The sequence below is a fragment of the Drosophila nasuta genome, chromosome 3, assembly GCF_023558535.2.
Source record: "Drosophila nasuta strain 15112-1781.00 chromosome 3, ASM2355853v1, whole genome shotgun sequence".
Classification (NCBI taxonomy): Eukaryota; Metazoa; Arthropoda; class Insecta; order Diptera; family Drosophilidae; genus Drosophila; species Drosophila nasuta.
In genome coordinates this window covers 16,148,956-16,170,502 of record NC_083457.1, presented here as the reverse complement: position 1 = coordinate 16,170,502, position 21,547 = coordinate 16,148,956, and the positions used below count along the sequence as shown (strand labels likewise).

Sequence of the window (21,547 nt, the reverse complement as noted above, 5' to 3'; positions counted from 1 at the left end):
TTGCCGATACCGGCATTTTAAGCAATATGACCATTCTGTAGTTTTTCAGTATATTTCCCCATTCAATTTGCAGCCACTCTTGTAGAAAGCAGCGTTTTGCAGAGAAATATTTTCGTTTTGGTAAATTGGCAGAAAAAAAGAATTTACCGCAGTTAAATAGCAAACAACAAAGCTATGTCAACCGAGGATTTCTATTTGCGCTACTATGTGGGCCACAAAGGCAAGTTTGGACACGAGTTTCTGGAGTTTGAGTTCCGACCAGATGGCAAACTGCGGTACGCCAACAATTCCAACTACAAAAACGACACCATGATCCGCAAAGAAGCATTTGTGCACCAGTCAGTGATGGAGGAGCTGAAACGCATCATTATCGACTCTGAAATAATGCAGGAAGATGATCTACCTTGGCCACCACCAGATCGCGTCGGCCGCCAGGTGAGTAATGTGTCTTTCCATACAGTTACCGATTCCTAATAACCGTCTTGCATGTTCTTTATCGTTTTAGGAACTGGAAATCGTGATTGGTGACGAGCACATTTCGTTTACTACGTCAAAGACCGGCTCATTGGTGGATGTCAACCGTTCAAAAGATCCAGAAGGCCTGCGATGTTTCTATTATCTAGTGCAGGATCTCAAGTGTTTGGTCTTCTCACTGATCGGTCTGCACTTCAAGATTAAGCCCATATAATATCGAATAATTCACTGCTCCCCAAATGTATTCAACTCATTTTCTATAATAAACACAAATATGTACAATAGCTGACTCATACAATTTTGTAATTCCATGATTTGTTAACTTGGCGAAGTTGTTGTAATATCATTTATTGAACAACATATTAAAAAACGTATGGATAAAAAATATTTAAGTCCTTTACATTTGTACAATTTGTAAACTATGATTATGGTATGCGTGTACAGACAACTCTTAAACTATATTCATATATACTGATATTTTCTATATATGCTTAAAAACGGATATATCTTACAGTCAGATTCAAGTTGGTTTAGAAGCTCACAAGTTCATTTTGATTAATTACTTAACGATATACAATTGTTTTGTAAAAGAAACCAAGTTCTAAGGCTACGTAGATTCGCAAAATGAATGTATTGAATATGCTGATGGTTGATTTGCTTACTAAATTCAGTCTTTGGGGTTACTTAGCAGTTCTAAATTAAGACTACGGCACTGTAAAATGCACTTGACAAACGCACATTTGACATTTAACTACTACGTGTAACTAGAGAGAAAGCTCTTGTAGAGCCGAATGCGTAGATCTCAGAGTCATAACTGTGGCTGCTGCTGGTGCAGGGCAAGTGTGGCCGCAATATTTGTGCTGGGACGCTCCAAATAGCTGCCAGGCATTGGTCCTAATCCCGGCATCTCCAGTTGCTGCAACTGTTGGTGTTGCTGCTGTTGTTGTTGTTGTTGCTGTTGTGACTGCGGCGCCTTCAGCAGGCTGGGCGATGCCTGGAGAGGCGTGTTGGAACCCAAACCGACGCTGCTGCCGCCGGGACTTGGACCACCCTCTTTTAGCGGACAACCGATGGTGAGGCGCACATGCAATCCCGACTCCTTGATCAGATTGACGACATCGCCGTGCGACATGCCCGCAATGTCAATGCGATTAACAGCGATGATACGATCGCCGACCTTAAGCTCGCCACAACGATCTGAGGGACTGCCAGGAATCAGTTTGCCTAGGATTGGGAAAATATATAAGTATTTGTTGTTTATTTACAAGGCTAAAGCACTCACCTATTGTGGAACCATAGTAGTGGTTAGAGGACGAGATAATGACAAAGCCAAAGCCCTCGTTCTCGTGACGACTCACAATCACATCGTAGGGATAGCGACGCAGCTGTGCCAGCGGCGCCTGTTGCAGCAGAGGAGCACGACGACGACGCAGTATCATTGTGACCTGACCACGAACTGCAGACTCGCCCACTAGCGAGACAACTTTGTGGTGCGATGAATTAAGCTAAGTGAAGAAGAGAAGATAGTTAACAATAGTTTATGAAGTGCACTAGTTTAGTACTTACCACATTGATGCCATCGATGCTGAGTATCTCGTCGCCTGTGGCAATGCGCTGATCATTGTCTGCCGCGCCACCGGGCACAATGTGACCCACTGTCACCTGGGAGCCCTCCTCGGTGCCGCCAACAATGCGAAAGCCAAAGCCCATGGCCTGACGCTCCAGCGTCACCTCGGTGAGCTCACACTGATCCGCATCTTCCGATACATCGAGCAAAGCGCCATTACGCCAGCTGGGCGAATGCTGCATCTGCAGCGGCATCGTCAACTGCTGCTGTTGAGCCTGCGGCTCCAGATTGGCAAATCCCACGCGTCTTCTATCGCTGAGCAGCTCATTGACACGCCGCTGCATACGCTCGTTCTGAATGTGCGCCGCCTGCATTGGCGAGTACTGACCAGGTGGCACAGTTGGGACTGCAGCTGACTGCTGGACATAGTAGCCCAGCTGGGAGGCGGAAGAGGCTTGCTGGGGTCGTTGATAGCGCTGTGCTTGGCAGTCGTAGCAATAGCAGGACTCGTGATGCGCCAGAGGCAAGGGCAATGGTTGCATGCTTGGCGGCAGGCCATAAATGGGATTGTAATTGCCGCCACCATCGTCGACATCCACGTCCACGTCGACAACACCCTGGAGCGTTGCCTCGGCCAGGCGTTCGCTCAGACGACTAACCATCTTGGGATAGGGATCCATGAAGGGAATGTCGTCCAGCTCCTGCAGACTGTTGTTCGATTTGCCCTGTGCCTGCAGGTGCAGCGCCTTATTCTCCGTTGTCGCCTCCACATCTGTTAGCTGCTGCTGCTGTTGTTGCAACTCATTGCTGGGCGTGAGGACGCGAGCACGTCGCGTGTCCACCAGCGGCGTCTTGGGACGCATGGGCAGAACCTCCTTGGGCTGTGTGCTGTACAGATCCGCTGTCGGTGTCTTGCTGCGAAACAATCCGCCGCCGGTGCCGCCCACAAAGTTCTTACGCAGCTTGGCCACATTGCCCAGGCCCAGTTGATTGCTCTGGCTAGGGGCTGGCGGCTCGGGCGGCGTGCGTTGTATCTTAAGGGCTGTGGGCGTGGTTTGGCTGCATTCCTTGAGCAGCTCCACCACATAGAAATGCGGCTTGTTGCGCACATTGATGCCATTGATCTCGAGCAGCACATCGCCCTCGAGCAGTTGTGTGCAGCAGTTGCGATCGAGAATCTTCTTCACAATCTGACCACAGGCGGAATCCGCAATGGTGAAGCCAAAGCCCATGGAACCCTTCATGATGGAGAACGTATACAGCTCAGGTTTCTTCATCAGTATAAAGCCACTGCCAGCTGCTTTGCTGCCGCCTTCGCCGGAAAGTTCCAAGAAATTGTAGTTGCCATCCATGTTGAGATCAACATTCAGGCGACGCTGCTTCTCCGCATCGCACGGCAAACCATCCACGGCCATAGTGGTTACCACCTCAGTGTTTGGATCATTGGGATCGAAAGGCAGCGGATAGCCGCGACAAACCTCCAAGGCAGCCGTATCTCCTGGCAAGATAGATTGGAAGATGTTGACCATGTCGTGGTGCGTATAACCAAGCACACAAGTGTCGTTCACATAGACCAGAACATCGCCTGTTTGCAGTTGGCCATCGAGCCAAGCTGGGCCATTCGGCACCACAGTTTTGATCTGCAGAAACTCCTCGACATCGCTGCCATTGCTGCCATCGCTCCCCACAATGGTGAAGCCCAAGCCTCGCGTCGACTTCAGCAGCGTCGTATTGATGCGCTGTCCCTGCAACTCCGCCGGATTTCGGGTGAATTTATACGGCAACTTGGACATGGGCAACGATGTGGGTGGCAAAGGCGTTTGCATGGTCGCCGCTTCTAGTGCCGCTGTGGGTGTCTTGGAGCGTTGCTGTGGCTGCTGTGGTGGCAGTTGAGATTGCTGCTGTTGCAGCTGCAACTGCTCCTGTTGCTGTTGTCGTTGCTCGGCCGCACGACGCTTTGCCTCTAGCACTGGATTCTCGTACTGCGTGCGACGATTCACGTGATCGATAAAGTACATGCCATACATGGAGTCCTCGATCTTCTCCCAGCCATAGGGCAGCTCGTCCTCACAGCAATCTTCCAGCGATTTCTTCTGATACTTCGAGAGACGTGGATCCAGCCAATGCGAGGTGCCCGTATTGTGGCTACAGAAGGAAATTGTAATTGAATTAGTTGCACTTTATGAATGGGATTAATTGTACTAACTCTATGAAGTACAACTCGCCACGCTCCGTGTAAGCTGTCTCCCATTTGGGAGGCAGTGGTCCAAGACCGTCGCCGGGATCTTCGTGGTTCGTCGGATTGATCTCTGGTCCACCGCACTCGCTTCCCATGCTGCTGCCACCGCCTTCGCCATTGTAATACGTATTCTGCAGCAGGTTTTCTATGGGAAGACATGAAGAAGATTATATTGTAGAAGATTTTATTTAGGTTGCGATGAAGTAAGGGTTAATTGATTTTATAGATCTATAAATTGTACCAACATTGCTGATAACAATGACATCTACTGTTTCAAGTAATAAAGAATGCTCTTCTAATTTCTTAACTTTATTGCAAATAGATTTGTTCTCTCCTCATTAAGATATTTCTTTTCTTTACTAGGAATTTTTAATGTCTTTTTAAATGACGACAAGTTAAAGGCAATGATTTTTAATAAGGTGCTAATGTCTACCAAAGATCAAATCATTAAATCGAAATAAACATAAAAATCGAAAAGATTTCTTTATTATATTATTGTATTCAACGACTGCTTGGGAATTTAAGCTATTTAAGATGCGTCATAATATAATCCCGATAAGTCGATAAATATCTTATATTATATATTATTGTAGTACACAAATGTTTATAGCCTCTTCTTACTACCTCTAATTTTAGAGAACCATTTTTGGAAGAATAAATTCAAAGTCTATATAGAATATTACATAAGAACGGAATAGAATAATTTCCTATGATATTGAACTATTTTACTTAACTATTTAATTAATAGAATAGCTTCCAACGATTAGAACGCCGTCAAAATTCAGAAAACTGAACTATTCACTCAAATGGAGTCGATCAATGAACCTGACAACCAATAAAGCCAATAAAACTAACCTCAAACCGGATATGTTTATGTTCGGTTCACAATCAGCGTTTGGTTGAATGATTCGTCGCCCTAGCCAAAGAGTTTTTGTTGTGCAGCGAGCCGAAAATACTTGGCTCCCTTCTGGCTATAGGACGTGGCTGCTGCTGCATTGGACTCGACTCGCCCTCAAGGGCCAATTTGCTACTGCAGTGTTGAGTGAACCGTAAACTGTTTTGATGCCAGCTAAATAGACAAAGAAGTCCGCAGTCCGAGCATTATTAACCAAACAGCTTAATTGCGCTTATGACCTAGTTGTAGCAGCAAACTGTATTGATTAACTGCAGAGCAGGAAAAATCAGCTAAATGACCCAGACTTCGAATGGTATGCAAACATTGCTCAGTAACTAGGAAATGAATGGTGAATGGAGAGAGATCGAATGGAGAAGTCATTGGACCGACGATGACTTAATGTGATGCAAAAAATATGCTGCTCATTAAAATAGAGGCGCAGGCTTTTAATGTAACTGCGATCGAGCTGTCGTCGAGTCATCTGAGCTCAGCCATCGTTAGCCCATTTATAGAGAACTGGCCCATATATAGAGAGTCGCGTATTATTCATATTCATATCGTTCGACCAGACAACGCACACTCGAAGCTCATCGCAAAAAATCAACTCATCGTAACGAATGCGAATCATTTGCATAGCAAAAGATAAATATTTATATGTGCCGTTTGCCAGCTGCTGCTGCTGCACAAAGGGCAAACAGAGAGGTATAGGTATAGGCATAGGCAATGTGAGCGATAGAGATAGAGAGAGAGAGAGGGCAGTTGGAGATGGGAGTCTTATCAAAGGCGAGCGTCGGTAAACGGTAAAAGCGCTTCGTGTTCGATTCACGTTGGGGGCAACTAACGCAAATAGAAGCTTCAATGTATAAGAACTTCACACACATGTCCATCTCGCTCTCTCTCTCTCTATCATTGCGTGTGTGTGTGTGAGTTTGACTGGAGGCTGCATAATCCAGAAAGTGTGAACGAACGAGCCCAAGCACGGAAGTTGTTGGCGCTGCGCTTCTTTTTTTCTTTTTTTTTTCGCTGTGGCACAGTTTACTTTAATATTTGCCCCTCCACCCGCTGCCACCCCCTTGCTTGTGTACACATATTTGTGGAGCAGGCGAGAGGCGACGAACCCAACCCAGTATTGGGATCGCCAGATGTGGCACAAAAATACAGTTCTTTTTATTACCGAGGGCTCAATGAAAGCGAACCAGGTAAGAGTCTGTTATAACATGCCTCTGATAGCTGAGTCGTGATAACACATTTAAAACTGCGTGAGCCGCTGATGTCGTGACACGAACATTGCAACGATTGCGTGCTCACATAAAAATTACAGTAATGGCGAAAATATTCAGAGCACTTTAGTTCAACACACCAAAAATACGAGTATGGAAATATTAGGCCAGCTTTAAAATGTTAAACGTTCATTAATGTATTATTCATTGAGAGACAGTAAAATAACAAATTCGCAATAAAACAAAAGATAGACCAAACATGTTTGATATGAATTATTTAACACACTTTTTAAAAAGTTTAAAAACAGTTAATTAAAATTGAAGCACAGATTTAAAACTTATATAAAATTGAACTGGGAAATACATTCCTCTCCCTAAATTATGAACAAATGTTACGAGAGAAATGGGAAGAATAAAATAAAACTAAATTTTAAAGATTAATCTGCCCTTAGAGATTTCAAATTACGTATTTTTCCTAAAAACAATTATAAACTATACATTATCACTCAGAAACTATTAAGAACAGGAGGAAGAAAACTCGAATTTATCTAGTAAGCAAACGAAATGTTTAACAATTTCGTATCACTATTAATCGGAAAATAATTATTGTGATAGTTGTTTGCCTACAGCACATTCCCAAAGATAGTGGAAACATGGTTCCGTAATTATCTATTAGTTGAAGTGTGTATTTGTTTACATTTTGTGTTTGCACATCTCTGTTAGTTCTGAAATTTCAGTATCTTCGGCTACTGTTCAGTTTGCACTAGTTATCTATTTCTCTAGTTTTCGGTATCTATGCAAAATAATGCTTATCTTACATTTGCTGTGCACAAGATAAATAGAGAACTCGAAACCTTGAAACAAAAAACTTCCTCAGCATAAAACAGTTGAGATGAGCTAGAAACTAAAGACGAAAGAATACGAACAACAAAAAAAAGAGAAAGAAGAGAAGTCGACTTATCTATTCGATGCCAATCTAAAAGACATTAAAAGTTCTATTGTATTTGGACGATTACGACCACTGATCTTCTGTTTAGTATACAAGTTTAAGAGCGCGTTTCTTGCTGGGATTTGCTTTCTTTTGGAAGTCAATGAACTGTTCATAAATAACATGTTGCTTCAATTGTTGCCTCGCCAGTGTTGCATGCCCCATCTGTAAGTTATTTTTTTCGGGGCGTGTCTTGCTGTTTATATTTAGCTAGCTTGAGAATGCATTGTTGCCGGATCTAACAATGAGTCCAAGTTGCAAACGAATTGCAATCTGGAACTGCAGTCGCATCTCTCAAAGTTCTCGAATCTGCAATTAAGCACAATTTTTGCGTGATTATCGTTTCGTTGTCAATCAGGCTGCAGAAGTCAAGACTTCACAGTCTGCGGTCTGCAGACGAAACCTCTAATTATGAGTAATGGATGGATGTATTCTTTGACAGCTAAACAAACTTCGAAGGTGAATCGCTTGACTGCAGAGTATGAGTCACTTTGCAGTCGTGCCAGCTTGTGGGAAATTCCAATATAATTTCAACAAAAAAAAAAAAGAAAACAAAACGTAAGCTTGACTCATGGATACCTGGCATATTTAACTGATTGAAAAGATAAGCACATAAGAAAAAAGAAAAGTTCTTTGAAATGGCTTTAAATGTAAAGCTGAAAGAATGCATACAATATGTGGCAGTATTTCTTCAAAATTTAATGGTTTTTGATTTATATGGAAAAGAATATCGCCAGTCTTAAATATTTCTAATAATTTAATAAATTTCATTTTATGTTCTTTATATTTTCCTTAGGGTCCTAGTTTCTTTTTCTGTTAGTCTGGTATATGTTGCAGTCTACAGCATATTTTGAATGGGATATAGTTTAGTATATTTTGTATTCGATAGTATATTTTGAATTCAGTTCTATATCGATCTACCAAGCTAACCCGCAGAAATATTTTAGTATTTTTTGTATCAATTCGGTATATTTTCAGAATATAGTTTTGTTAAAAATAGGTAGTAGACTGATATTTTGAGTTCTGTAGTATATGCATGTAAAAGGCAGTACTATATCGATGTACCAAATATAACCTTCAGAATGTTTTTTCATATTTTTTCAGTACATTAGTACGGTATATTTTTAGAATATGGTTTTATTGAAGATGGGTAGCGGGTATATCACACTAGAGCCTTTTTGATTGTAACTTTCTTTCTTGTTTTAATAAAAAATAGATCAATAAAGTCACCTAAATTTAAAATGGTCATTAAGCTATATACACCATGCAATATTCAGGAACCGGGTATTCAGAATAAAGTCGGACAAACTCACTTACAAAGAACTTTATTTCTATAGGTGCCTTTAGGCAGGCGGCATAATCAATTTGTTATTCATAGCAGAAGCGAGTGAGTGCACTTCAATTAAGTGCAACTAACAATTTAGTGAGGTCTGGCACTGAAGTCTTTGGCTGCCGGTCAAATCTATTGAAAAAGAGAGTCGATGTGGAAGTCGAAGCTCTCTCTTCGCATGTTCACAATATAATTAGTGTCATTGAGCCGGGCCAAATGTGCTCCACTTCAGTGGAGACAGCACTTGAAGGCAATGTCTTTGTTCTAGAGAGAAGGAAGACTGCAGCTGATTCATCATTCGTTGGGGTTTGTGGCAGTCGCCCTAATGATTGCATCTAATTGGCTTTTGCTGCTTCGTTAACTTGGCTTGCACGAAGTGCCCAAGACCTTTTTGGTTTTGGTTTCCTTTTGCATGTCACAATGTTGTCGTAATCAAGAAATTAATAATCGCATCATATGACGCGAATGCCAACGCCGGCGTCGACGACGTCGTCGTCGTCGTCGGTTCTGCTAATTGACTCTGACGTGACGCGTAAATGATAAGGCGCAACGTAGCGCGATGTTGCAAGGTGTTTCCTCGTGGGTGACCGCCAAGTTCATTGCCATCACTGGTGCATATACAGTGGCGTCTCATTCACCACCAACCGCATTATCATTAGCATACAGACTCGGTTTCAGCTCAACCAATAAATTCACACATTTTACGGGCAACGCAAGAAAAGCGCTAATAATTAAGCTGAAGTAAACTCTTGAGCTGTTAGCAAAGCTATAACAATGCTATAGCTATCAAAAACAAACAAACAAACAAGAGATGGACAGACAGATGGACAGACGGACAGCTCTATTGAGTCACTCGCCACTTGCCCAACTTCCGTTGGAAATAGCTTTTTCTTTTGAAAATTGCCCTATTTTGGCTTTGTTTTACATCGTCCGCTCTTTGGCCTTAAAGTGGGTGTCATCTTCTGGCTACGCAAAACGTTGTGTTCAACATGTTAATCAAGAGCGTTTAACCAATTGCCCACTCCACGCTTTGAATTAGTTTTTAAACTATAAATATCAATAATTCGCCACGCCTAACCGCCCCCAAAAAACAAAACATCCATCCACACATCGAGCAGCTGCTCACATGACATGTGGGTCGACGATTTGGTTTGGTTTTAGCTTTGGCGTGAACTCGTTTTGCTTATCCGTGGTTTGGCTTTGGGTATCATGAATGAACATCTGTGTCTCACAGTCTCTCTGTCTCTGTGTGTGTGGATGTAAATGTGGTTAACCCACTATCACAATAATTTACTACGACGCCTTGCAAAGCTATTTAATTCGATGGCAAGTGGATTTGTCAAAGAATGTGCCACTTGACGCGGAATTGGAGCAAAGTTTACTCGGGTATTTATTGCTCTCTGTCATCGGCGATGTGCTTTAATCCGGCTGAAAGAAATTGACCAAAGCTCTGCAAAGTTCAAGTGAAAGACAGAGACATAGAGACAATACATTGAAAGCGAATTGTTTAGCCGTCTTAGAACACGGTAAGACTGAAAAGAAGACCCACAAGCAGAAGTGAGAAATGGGTTTGTCTTACAGCTGACCCTTTGTCTTTACATTTCTTTTTATTTATTTTTAGTTGAGCATGACGTGTAAACAATTGGCACGTGGCGGCTGAAACAACAGCAACAGAGGCAACAACAACGCAGCAAAACAAAAGTAAAAGCAAAAGCCGTAAAACAAGCCGAATCAATTGAACTTTTACGTTCACACTTATTGCTCAGCCGCCCCGTTGCGCCTTGCCTCGATTCGACACTCGACTCGCTGTGGCAAGTTGAATACATTTCTTCCCACCCCTGCCACAGGAGGCAGTTGCACATTTACTCTCAACTCTGTGGCATTCAAAGTGCATTAGTCGAATTCGTATCATGCGGTCGCCATGTGGGCGGAAATGGAAAAAGATGGACGATATTTGGTTGTTATTTGGACCGGAATGATTAACAGAAACTGCAGCAAAAGAACTACATCAGACGCTGACCAAACAAGCCATTTATTTAGGCAAATGTGGGGAGATGTCTGGCACTCTCTATTTGGGATTAGCAAATTAAAATAGAGTGCTTGACTTTTGACTGAAAATGCATTGCAATAACTAGATTTAAAAGCTTGACTTTTAAGTAGAAGTGTATTAAAATAAGTTGATTTTAAATGCGTTTTTTTTCTTTCTCGCTTTATACATTTAATTATTTTTTTTGTGGAATAAGTCTTCTGAAAAACTAAGTTAAGGCCATTGAAATGTTATAAAAGTATGAAGTTTTCTTAGCATTTGGTTTTAAAAATGCATATTGAATGGGTTTTGTTTTCATATTAAAAGCATAAGAAAAGAGTTGATGAAAGCTAAGCCCCATTTAGCTTTATAAGAACACTATCAATAAGTTTGAAGCTGTAGTAATCTTAAGGTCCACTACAGAGTGACAATTTTTCCAAAATGAAAAATACGTGCTCTCGTGTGAACACACAAAATTTTTTAGAATCCGTGAGAGAAAGAAGCTAATCGATGGAAGTAGAATACATTCTATTGATTGGCTTTGAATTATGGAGGTATATAAATGAATGAATGTGTTGCTTCCGCCACCAGCATAAATTGTCATACTTTTAAATACATTATGTATTTGTTTTTTTAATCTTTTAAAATAAAGAAATAGACGAACTTAGCCATATTTGTCTTTAAAACCAATAATTCATATTTTCATTTATTTTATGTGATTGAAAATATCGTAAAATCCTCAAAGCAAGTGAAATAAAAGGTTTGCAAAATAATATGTATTGATAGCATAGCAAATTAATAAAATATTTCTTTTTCCAATGATTGTCCTACAGTTTTATTAAAACTATACAAAGTTTTGCAAAGTAGTTTTCTGGCTATACCCAAGCAAATATCATTAGAAATGTGTATGAAGATTTTCTTTAGGTTTTTTTTTTTGTCAAGACTAGAATGACAATACAATTATACATCTCTCTCTCTCTTTCATCGACATCTTTCAAGTAAACCTAACTATCTTCATATGAGTTCCGTCAACAAGTTAGATATCAGTAATATTAGATATTACACACTGGCAACAGGGTGTTAATAGCAATGAACAGACGTATAGTTAAGTTCATCTCATAGCTAATGCCAGTAATTTATGTTTGATGGCACAGCAGCCACCTTCATTAAGCCTTAATATAAAATGACATCATCGATTGGTTGCTTACCCTTGCTTCCCTTCAAGATGCTGCGTCCGCTGACTGCGCCGCCGTTGACTCCAATAATGTTGCCGCTGCTGCCGGTGATGATGTTGTTGTTGCCACTCCCGTTGCCATTGCCAATAAACTGACCGGACACTTGGCTGTTGACCGATGAGGTGCCACCAAGTGAGGCGACATCTTCGCGTGACGCGTGCAGCGATGCGGCCTGCGACTTCTTGATGGCGGGTGGCGGCAGTCCAAGGGGCGGGGCAGGTGCCAAGGGTGCCATCGGTGGCGTTGCCTTGTGCATGGCATAACCGTTGCCATCATTGTGACTGTGGCTGTTGCTGTTGCCGTTGCCAGTTGCAGTTAAGTCGTTGACGTCGTTGCAATTGAATTTGTTGCTGTGGTTGTTGCGGCTACTTCCGTTGGCAAGGTTAGAATTTAGACTTGAGTTTCCGTTAAATGTTGCAAAACTGGTTGATGCCATAGCCACAGCTGTGGTTGTTGTTGCCACCGCTGCTGATGTTGTTGCTGCTGCTGCTGCTGCTGCCACAACAGGATGTCCATGTGGATGTGAATGTGTGTGTTGGTGGGAAGCATTTAGCACAACTGACGGTGGCGCCAACTGTTGCTGTTGCTGCTGCTGCGGTTGCTGATAATAATGACTGTTGAACTGTTGCTGCTGTTGCTGATGTTGCAACATTAGATAATCGCTCGACGCTGGCGCTGCCGTCGTCGCCTTTGCACCGCTTTTAATCACCGCAGCTGCCACTGCACCACTCGCTGCTGCTGCTGCTGTCGCCGTTGTTGTTGTCGTCGCTGTTATTATTGGCATCTTGGCCACGATTTTTTGAACGAGGTCGAAAGTTGCTTCGTTTCGCGATTTATCCGCTTTTTTATTATTTTGTTTTGTTTCACTTAATCCGCACTCATTGCCATCGCAATTAGAATAGTTTAATATATTTGTATCGTTTGGTTTAATTATTATCTCGTGTTCGCTGCGTCATTGGGTTTGTCATCAAGCATTCGAGTATCTCACACCATCATCACATTTTATTCACTGGGCATTGGAAAAGCTGCAAAGAACGCAAAAACCGGATGGCAAAACAAACATTATGCAAGACTGACAAAAGCAGTTCGACTAGCAGATACTCTACGACCTAAACGAAAACAACAAAACTGTGTTTCTTTATTGTTTAACATATTTCGATAATGTTGTACGACGAATTGCAAATGAAACGAAAGAATCCATAAATTTTTACATTTAAATTTAGGGTAAAAATTTCAAAATAAAATCTTTCAAAGGAATTTATACACAATCGTCATTATTTGTGAATTAAATTTCTTCTCTTTTATTATGATTATTAAATTTCTGATTCTTTAACCATTTCAATGATATTTCTCAATAATCTACTAAATAAAAAGATTACTACAAAACATACGCAAAGGAATGAAAAAAAAAATTATCAATGGGATCTGTTAATTTACATACAATATATTAAAGTGTAAAACTTGAATTTTGTACGAAATTTGGATTTGAATACTGAAATGATATACAAAATATATCATGCTACCAATATAAATTCTTTTATTGGAATGTGGTCTTTGAAGAATTATGCAAAATGTGGAGTGTGCGATAATAATCATTAAATCGATGTCTCTATAAAAAGCGATTTTTTGAAAACAACACCAAAATTAAATATGGTTTCATTAGACATAAATATGTCTCAATTCTAAACCAATTCCAATCAAAATGATCTTAAAACTAGCACCTTTTATAGACTTCTGCGTCATATTTAGATACTTCCCCTAAATTCTTCAATTTCCGAATATGGTAAACAACCTAAATGTTATTCTTTTCCCCTTTTTGTTTTTTGAATATTCAAAACTTTTGAGTCATGCAAAGCGATTATGAATAACGAAAATGAAGGAGAAAATTAACTGTGCGAAATAAAGGGGCACGGAATAATATTAAATTCCTCAAGCGAGAAATGTACTCCAATAATAATAAAAATAAAAAAAACGAGAGAAGAGAGAAGAAAAGAATAAAATTGAGAGGCACACCAACATCGAGTGTAGGGAACTGTGGTAACAATCACCAGCAAAGAATGCCAGCAACACCAACAGCAACAACAACAACGGCAATAAAGAGAACAACAAAGGCGAGAAACAAGTTTTCATTCCATGCCACCAGATCGACCAGTCAGACATGATGCCACAAACAACAACAGCAAAGGTAACCCCCACATATAAACACACACACACATATACTATGTTTATGAGTAAGTGTGTGTGTGTATTGGTGGTGGCAACTGCACTGCACTTGCCACTAGACGCAGTTGCAGGATAGTTTAGTACTGGGAAAACGAGTCGATGCCGCGAGACGCCGCGAGAGTTGTTGCAACACAAGGAGATCCTATGGTCAGCGCTTGGATCGCTGACTGTGATGCACGTTGCACGTTGCACGTTTTACGCTGCTGGCCACCTGTCGCCAAACCCGAAAAAGGCGAAAAGTGCACGTACCACGAGTGTGGCAGAGAGGTGCAAACTTTCCACTGAAGCGGCGCCACAATAACTTGCAAGTTGCTGCTGGGCGGCAACAACACCGCAACTGCAACCGCAACCGCAAAAAATTAAAAATAAACGAGAAACGAGCGAAAAAAAAACCAACAAAGTAAACTGCAGACCATAATTTCACTTCATGGGAGAAATTTATCATTAACGTTTTTTAATTATAAGCGTCGTTTACTTCGCTGGCTTTTTATGTTGACAATAACATTGTTGTAGTTATAGTTGTTTGTGGATGATGCGCCAAGGTGCCGCTTTATTTATATGGGAATTAGCGGTGGCCGTCACTCAAGTCTACTATATGATTAAGTGGGCAGCTAACAAAAAAAACTAACTGAAACTAAAAATACAACTTTGCATATTTAACAAACGTGTGCACTTAAATTTCCCTCACACACATGTGTGACATATGTATGTAAGTATGTACATATGTAAAAACAAGTGCGAGTTCGTAATTGCAATCAATCACAAATGTAATCCACTTTCTATGTGTGAAATGCGTGTGGATTGTGAAAATATGAGTGAAAACTGTTGTGACAGCGTAAACACCATTTGCAATTGTTGTTGTGTACTCGCCAACAATAACAGCACCTAAACAACAAATCACTTTCATTCTTCGCACCTCTCTTTTTTATTTACTTCGATTTTCGCAGAGATCGATCAAAACAAATGCAGGAGCTGCAACAGCAGGCAAAAGCACTTTCCATTTCGGAGCATTGAATACCACAAACACACACACATACACAAGCGCGTTTCCAAATTGAGCGGACACACACACACGCACACGGACAGACACAGACACACTCGCACAGGCAACAGCTACACAGCTACGGCTTGTTAAATGCGATAATATGGATATGTTTGAACTTGTTGCCTTTGTTGTTGTACCTTCTCGCTGAGAAACGCGCTACACCTGCGCCGAAGATAGTACTCCAAAATAAACTTGCCGAAAGACGTTTCGCGTTTTCATAGACGCATGAATTAATTTAATTATTGTTAAATGTCGTTAATAGACTGCACTGCATTGTTTTTCACATGCACACACATTTCATTTTATTTTTCCCGCTGTAAAGGTTTCGAGTGACAGTCCAAACATGCGCGGCGCGACCGTTTCAAGCAGAATCTCAACAACAACTAAACAATCTTTTGCGCGATACTATCGCGACTCAGTTGCGTGTATACCTGTTGCTTCACACAAAACACCAACACATACACTTGCGAAAGATATTGGTTGAAAAATGCAAGACAATTATAAAACGCAAAAAAAAAATATCACTACGCAATAAACATAACCGAATAAATGCACAATTTTATAAATGCAAACCACAAAACAACCACAGCGGCAACTAATGATCTATCACGCACGATAGCAATGCACTCAATATTTTTGTGGTATCGATATTATGAGGCACTTATCGATAGCCATTCACACCGAATGAATTCACTTTAGCGAAGCAACTATTTAAAAAAGAGCCGTTTCCACTGCCTGTTTATTTGCTTTGCGTTAAGGGTTTCCCTGTAAAAGATTGGCGCGTTAAAATAATTCAAATTAAATGTTAAAAATTATTGGCAAACAGGGTGATGTGAAACAAAATTCAAATTATTATTTAAGGAAAAAGTTGGATATAGCAAGCATGTCTACAAATTAATCTCAAAAGTAGTCTTATCTTTATAAATATTTCCAAGTAAACATTTTAAATGAAAAATTTTCTGTAATAACAATTTTTAACAATAAAAATACAAAAAAAAAAAAAAAATTAAAAATACAGTACAAAATTTGTCTTTAATATGGAAATTGGAAGTAAGTAAAACCGCAACTTTGTAGTTACCAAACTCCAAGCTGACAATTATATACAGTTTCTCTTTCGAATGAGCTAGAGGTTCGCATCTCCGAAGCATTCTGTATTTTCGATCATCATGGCGATAAATATATAGATACTCGTAATATAGGCAACGTGCTGAGATTTTTGGGATGCGTTCCAACAAATAAAGAAGTCAACGAGATCATTGCGGCAACAGATTCGGTGGAGAATCCAGGAGAGGCGCATTTGCCTAAGTTCATGGCTCACGTCTCACATTTGCTTATGGAAAGAAAGTAAAGATAAAATATTTGGCTTGTAGATTTTAAAATAATAATTTTATTTAGAATGGAGCCTGCTAGTCCTCAAAAACTTTTAGAAGCTTTTGAAGTTTTAGATCCGGAAAATAAACGATTTCTCACGAAAGAATATTTTGGTAAATTAATGAGTGAAGAAGGAGAAGTGTTCAATAAAGAAGAATTGGACGCAATGTGGCCAGTGGCCATAGATCCAATAACGGATAATATTCCCTATATATTCTATATTAATAAGCTGAAGGTCTATATATATATATATTGGGTAAACAAATCTACAGCTAGTTATTTTTCAGCACAAAACCACAATTTATGATGTTGCAGAAGCAGTGAAGGAAGAACTGGCTGCTAACGAAAAGGAAAAGAAAAAGTAACGCAGTTCAAATGTTGATGCAAAAAAAATATAAAAATTGAAATTTAAGTGTAAAAAAATTAATTAGTTATGAATTACTTGAATAATAATTTGTTATATTATTTGTTAAAATAAAAGATATTGCTGATATTACCGACAGAACTTTTAAAAATCCATTTACATTTTTAGTATTTTTATACCAAAATAAAATATAATGCCGATGTTTCGTCGCCTATATTGCGTCATGTTAAATAACAGCGATTAATATGGCGTTGGGATATTTATATCGATAATAGTCGCATACGATACGTCACGGAGAGCGCCAAATAACCTCTGTTTTGAAATCTCAGTGAAAATAAATTAAAATGCTCTTTGATTGTGTTAGTTTCAAAAGAAAGCTATAGAAAAAGAAATTTCACTACAGTACAATCTATAAATTGAAAAGTAGATTCATTCATTGCTATTTCCTATGATGTTTTACAATTGATAAAACATTTGTACCATATTTATTTTTTTTGTTTAAACTTATTGATTATTTCAGTTCACCCTCGAAGTAGTGATTAAGTCCGTAATATACTACAACACAAATGATATCAGGCTCTCCTAATCTACGTAGCAAAATCATGCTGCAAGGTATTGTATCTAAGTCAATTAATGAAATAGCCCCATAATTTTTATTTAATTGACCATTTTACAATCTTCATTTTTTTGATAACTAATTATAAAGGCGGTGTACATTTGCTGTAGAAAGGTAGTTCTAATTTGGAATTTGTGGGAGAAACAACTTCGGCAAATAATATGGACGACAAGGAAAAACTGGTAAGCTCTTCATATCTCCTCAATAGGCCTACAGCATATAACATTGCTTATCTTTTAAATAATGAAACTATAAAGATTCTTGACCAATCGGTTGAAGCCTCTGGAAATGCCAACGCAAAGAAGGTTTCACGTAATGCAAAATTACCCTGGTACTTCGCTACTGGATTTCTGATGTTCTGGGGACTCCTCTTCTTCGCCGTAGTATTGCCCTATTTTTATCGCTTACCAACGCCTTTAACATTGGAAGACGTTGGGAATAATGTGTTTATTGCCGAGCGTGCATATAATAATCTATATACTCTATCTAATATTGGAATCAAACTTAGTGGAACGGACAAAAACGAAGTTGAAGCTGTAAACTTTCTGTTAAGTGAACTGGACAAAATCAAAGAAAACATGAATAACAATCTCTTTGATTTGGAAATTGACCTTTTTCAATCCTCTGGCCTTTTCGTCATCAAAACCTTTCACAGAGTTTACCAAGGCATTCAAAATATTGCCGTAAAGATATCCCCCAAGAACAGTACAAGTGAGACATACCTCCTGATCAATAGTCACTTCGATTCTGAATCGGGTCCTGGTGCCGGAGATGCGGGATTCATGATAGTCACGATGATGGAAGTTCTACGAGTTATTGCCACATCGAAGCAACCGATTCAGCATCCAATTGTGTTCCTATTCAATGGAGGTGAGGAAGGTGGACTTCAAGCTTCGCATGGATTTATAACAACGCACAGATGGGCGCCGTTCTGCAAGTGAGTTTTCGAATAATAACAATAAAAGTAGAAGCTATTCAAACCAATCCAACAATAGGGCCGTTATCAACCTTGATGCCGCTGGTAGTGGAGGTCGAGATATTCTATTCCAAAGTGGCCCCAATCATCCATGGCTAGTAGAAGTAAGTAGTAATAGACGCAATTCAGAACTCCCATTCATAATATATTATTTTCTAGTACTACAAAAAATACATCAAGCATCCGTTTGCTACAACGATGGCTGAGGAAATCTTTCAAGCAGGTCTTATTCCATCCGACACAGACTTTCGACAGTTCAAAACCTATGGCCAAATACCAGGTAAGTATCCTTGGGATTCTTCGAGATAAATCTCGAATAATAGTATTAATAATATTTATGCAGGTTTGGATATGGCTCAATGCATTAACGGATTCGTATATCACACTCGGTACGACACAATCGATGTAATCCCTCGCGGATCACTGCAGAATACAGGCAACAATATTCTCGGCTTGGTTCGAGGATTAGCCAATGCAACCGAATTAAATGACACCGAGGTAAGTAATTATTTTAAAATTAAATCATATGTATTATGCAACTGTAATTGCCAACTTACTTTACAGGCCCACAAGACTGGACATGCTGTCTTCTTTGATTTCTTGGGGATTTACTTTTTTCCACTATTCTGAGGCAACTGGCGAATACTTGAACTTTGGCGTTGGAGGAGCAGCTCTACTTTTGATTATTCTATCAATGTGGCGAATGGCAGCAGTGTCCAACGTTTCGTTATATCTCGTGATTAATTGGCTGATTCTTGTGACTGTGATTCAAATTATTTCGTTCGCACTCGGAATAGTTCTTCCATTAGTTGTTGCATATACAATGGATTCTTATGGACTAACACTGACTTATTATAGTACGCCGGTATTGATAATTGGATTATATGTGTGTCCTTCATTAATTGGCCTAAGTTTGCCATTAACGATTTATTTCAGTCTGCAATGCAGAGTAAGCATCTCATTTCGAATAGCTTTCTACAATAAAATTAATGTTTTATTTTCATATTTTTTTTTTTTTTTCAGAATAAAATCTCTGCTCCATATCATCTGCAGTTGGCATTGCATGGACAAGCTATAATTCTGGCGGTGTTATCCATTGTAGTTACTTACTTGGGTTATCGTTCAGCATACATATTTGTAATTCCTTTAATTTTCTATGTTGTGGCGCTGGCTCTTAATTTAATGACCATATTGCATGACCTAGGCTACGCCTGGACAGGTCTGCTAAAGGTTAGCCAAGTTGTTCCATTTCTGTATAGCAGTTATCTCTTTTATACGTTCATCGTGGTGATGAGACCAATGGCTGGTCGCTCTGGCAGCGGGACTAATCAGGACTTGTACATTGCATTCTTGTCAGGATTGGGAACAGTTCTCTCCTTTGGTTTCCTGGTAAGTCAATTTGCAAGCATTTAAAGAATTTATTCGCCATGTTTTTGTTTGCTTAGGTTCCGCTGATCAACACGTTCCGGCGCCCAAGCTTAGTAATATTCTTTTTTGGTGGCGAGCACAGGACTCACAGTGTACTTGGCCAGCAGCACGCAGCTAGGATTTCCCTATCGACCAAAAACCAATACCCAACGTATTTCTTACTTGGTGAGTATATAAAATCTCAACATTAAAAACAACCTCACTTTTTTATTTATATTTGTTTGTCTGCAATTTAACTATGCAAGGTTCAATTTCGCTTTAACTCCGGTTTCGCACTATTTCGTTACAAGTTTTTTTTTTTTGTTCCCCTATTTATCGATATTATTACTTTCATTTAAGTTATCGGTATTTTATTTTCATTCGATATTAGACGATTAATCGTTTTCCTTATCAATTAACGGTCACACTATTTAGGTGGTTTTGTTTTCAAATTTATATCGACTGACCAAAAAGGCAATTTATTCTTATAAATCTTGACATTTTGTAGGACGTGCGAAATAGCAAGGACGAGTCGGGCTACTTGATGTTATTTCAAGATCGCCGTCGAGAGACACCGCTTGTGGGCTCTAACGTCAACACGACAGGCATGATTAGTCTGGCGTCGGCTTGTGAGAAGCAGATGATGTGTGGAATGCCTTTGTATGATAATCGTTTTGTGACGCAGCGATTGCAAAGCTTTTGGATCCCACGTTCAGAGCCCATTGTGCCACCAATACCAGCCACATTGCTGTTGTTGAGCAAAACCCTTGTGAATGGTACAACAGTGCGCTATGAATTCAGTTTGACAGGTCCCACTATTATGCGATTGTTTATTAAAGCTGAAGAGGATGTAACGATCAGCAATTGGTCATTCCTGCGCACATATCTCGAGAATCCCCCGCCAGCCCCTATACCACATCAGATCTATTTGAAATACTTCACTGATGACACTCCATTTAAATTCTTTTTTGAATTATATGTGAGTTTCGTATTTACTATGCTACAATTCATTTTTGAAATACTTAATTTAAAATTCAATATTTTAGAAACCAAATAGAGATTATGATGTACCTCTTTTCGAGCTGGGAGTTTCAGCACATTACACTGCCTACGATATTGATGCCAAAAGCAAGGAATTCGCAGATTCATTCCCTTCCTATGCATTCCTTGATCATTGGCCTGCTTTTTATCAGAGATACTATTTTTAATTTTATTCATGATAAAAAATGCTTTTCTGTAAATGAAGAAAATTTTGCAGATATATTTTTGAATAAATTGTAATAATTACATCAAATATTTTGTGTACAACTAAACTAATAGAATTAGGACGCTGTAAAAAGTTTATTAAATCTGAAAAGTAAAAAATAAATCTTTTTTTTAATTATTGTAATTATAGTATAATTATTATATGCTCAATATGATAAGCGCTTAAAGATAATATGAAAATCTGAAATGTAGACAGAAAGTCACCACAAACCTATGAAAATTTGTTATACGTATGCGTTCTTGATTAACATCAACTACTTCATCTGTAGTATGTGCATATATCGAGGGTACACTGTACCAATAAC

General features: G+C 39.5%; 4 protein-coding genes across 6 annotated transcripts; 3 read left to right on the top strand and 1 right to left on the bottom strand.

Annotated features, from left to right (window-relative positions):
- Nucleotides 1–50: 50 nt before the first annotated feature.
- LOC132788054 (protein mago nashi) lies at nucleotides 51–763 on the top strand. Its single transcript, XM_060795348.1, has 2 exons — nucleotides 51–435; nucleotides 506–763. The coding sequence occupies exons 1-2, from the start codon at nucleotides 175–177 to the stop codon at nucleotides 686–688; spliced, it is 444 nt and encodes a 147-aa protein (XP_060651331.1). The 5' UTR covers nucleotides 51–174; the 3' UTR covers nucleotides 689–763.
- LOC132788050 (membrane-associated guanylate kinase, WW and PDZ domain-containing protein 2) lies at nucleotides 578–15,635 on the bottom strand. The gene is made up of 6 exons (XM_060795343.1): nucleotides 15,380–15,635; nucleotides 11,948–12,999; nucleotides 4,248–4,425; nucleotides 2,041–4,186; nucleotides 1,757–1,979; nucleotides 578–1,698 (listed from the first exon to the last, which is right to left on the bottom strand). Exons 2-6 carry the CDS (start codon nucleotides 12,756–12,758, stop codon nucleotides 1,283–1,285), a joined length of 3,774 nt encoding a protein of 1,257 aa, XP_060651326.1. The 5' UTR covers nucleotides 12,759–12,999; nucleotides 15,380–15,635; the 3' UTR covers nucleotides 578–1,282.
- A 485-nt stretch (nucleotides 15,636–16,120) lies between these two features.
- LOC132788052 (dynein regulatory complex protein 8) lies at nucleotides 16,121–17,109 on the top strand. 3 transcript variants are annotated; one of them, XM_060795347.1, is made up of 4 exons: nucleotides 16,121–16,292; nucleotides 16,349–16,586; nucleotides 16,638–16,869; nucleotides 16,929–17,109. In XM_060795347.1, the coding sequence occupies exons 1-4, from the start codon at nucleotides 16,280–16,282 to the stop codon at nucleotides 16,935–16,937; spliced, it is 492 nt and encodes a 163-aa protein (XP_060651330.1). In that variant the 5' UTR covers nucleotides 16,121–16,279; the 3' UTR covers nucleotides 16,938–17,109. The 3 variants fall into 3 exon arrangements, with proteins under 3 accessions (XP_060651330.1, XP_060651329.1, XP_060651328.1); XM_060795346.1 differs by having other exon boundaries at nucleotides 16,123–16,292; nucleotides 16,370–16,586; nucleotides 16,638–16,848; nucleotides 16,901–17,109; XM_060795345.1 differs by having other exon boundaries at nucleotides 16,124–16,292; nucleotides 16,638–16,848; nucleotides 16,901–17,109.
- A 603-nt stretch (nucleotides 17,110–17,712) lies between these two features.
- LOC132792928 (endoplasmic reticulum metallopeptidase 1-like) lies at nucleotides 17,713–21,295 on the top strand. The gene is given in 12 exon segments (XM_060802466.1): nucleotides 17,713–17,775; nucleotides 17,851–18,530; nucleotides 18,589–18,673; nucleotides 18,729–18,849; nucleotides 18,913–19,067; nucleotides 19,134–19,181; nucleotides 19,183–19,518; nucleotides 19,593–19,958; nucleotides 20,015–20,059; nucleotides 20,061–20,162; nucleotides 20,485–20,955; nucleotides 21,023–21,295. Coding segments are annotated over 12 exon segments (2,592 nt in total). The 5' UTR covers nucleotides 17,713–17,754; the 3' UTR covers nucleotides 21,185–21,295.
- Nucleotides 21,296–21,547: the final 252 nt, after the last annotated feature.